The sequence below is a fragment of the Fulmarus glacialis genome, unplaced genomic scaffold (assembly GCF_000690835.1).
Source record: "Fulmarus glacialis isolate BGI_N327 unplaced genomic scaffold, ASM69083v1 scaffold4482, whole genome shotgun sequence".
Classification (NCBI taxonomy): Eukaryota; Metazoa; Chordata; class Aves; order Procellariiformes; family Procellariidae; genus Fulmarus; species Fulmarus glacialis.
Window position 1 is genome coordinate 19,942 of NW_009195786.1, and position 914 is coordinate 20,855.

The 914-nt window shown below is 44.3% G+C and overlaps 1 protein-coding gene across 1 annotated transcript in view; it reads right to left on the minus strand.

Moving 5' to 3' along the window:
* ATP5I (ATP synthase, H+ transporting, mitochondrial Fo complex, subunit E) overlaps positions 1-707 on the minus strand; it is a 1,690-nt gene extending 983 nt beyond the window's left edge. The window contains exon 1 of the mRNA XM_009588199.1: positions 602-707. Within this exon, the coding sequence (XP_009586494.1) occupies positions 602-707 (106 nt within the window). The remainder of the gene's footprint in view (positions 1-601) is intronic.
* Positions 708-914: the final 207 nt, after the last annotated feature.

Consider the following 914-nt stretch of genomic DNA (forward strand, 5'->3'; position numbering starts at 1 on the left):
TAGGGTGGAAAGGAATGAGAAAAAAGAAGCAGTATTAATCCCCATTGATCACCTTCAGCATATTCTCTTCACATGAGAGATACAACAAATGAAGCTGACCTCTAACGCTACGCTAGCAATACTACTTAAAAGTTTGAGTTGCAATTACAAGCAGTTGCCTAAGACTTCTGGTTTAGATCATCAGTCACATTTGTGAGACTTCTGTACTGCACGGAGAAAAGGGATCATAGGTTTGCTGCATTCAGCTGAATAAGGGACATCTCAGTACAGTTCCAGTTACTCCTCACAAAATAATCAGCAGCTTTTAGCAGCTTGTTTTCTCAGTGGAAATTCAGATAGCCATTTAACAAGTCCTGTGTGACTGCAGTAGTGTTTTTAGCTCCTCCTCTACTGATGCTTACATTTTGAAGAGCTTGTCAAACAGCAGCACTATTCACCCTTCATATAATCCTAACCACTGCTCCATAGATCAACATGGATCTGCAGCTCACTGGCTGTAAGCCTAAATTTCTCTGAAAAACACTGCAGCAAAACGGCAGTCCACCTGCAAGCCAGTGTGGGTGCTTTGGCATGGGATGCATAAACTAAATTGAGGGACTACCTTCTGCAAGCTCTTTCGCAATCCGCTCAAGTTCTTCACGTTTCTTTTTCTCTTCAGCCTCTATTCTTCTCTCTTCTTCAGCAATAGGCTTTAGGTAGTCTGTCATTAACACATTGGCTTTAAAACACGATTTCTAGAACCCAGCACAAAGCTCTGCACCTGCTAGCTCACTCAAAAAGGAAGGAAAAATAGATTCGCTGGCACAAAGGCACAACTCATACGAATCTGTGCCCTCAAACCAGTAAGAGCCCGTCTCGGAGGGGCACCTCGTCAAGGCCTAAGCAGCTCCCGCTGCGGCGGGGAGCGGGGAAAT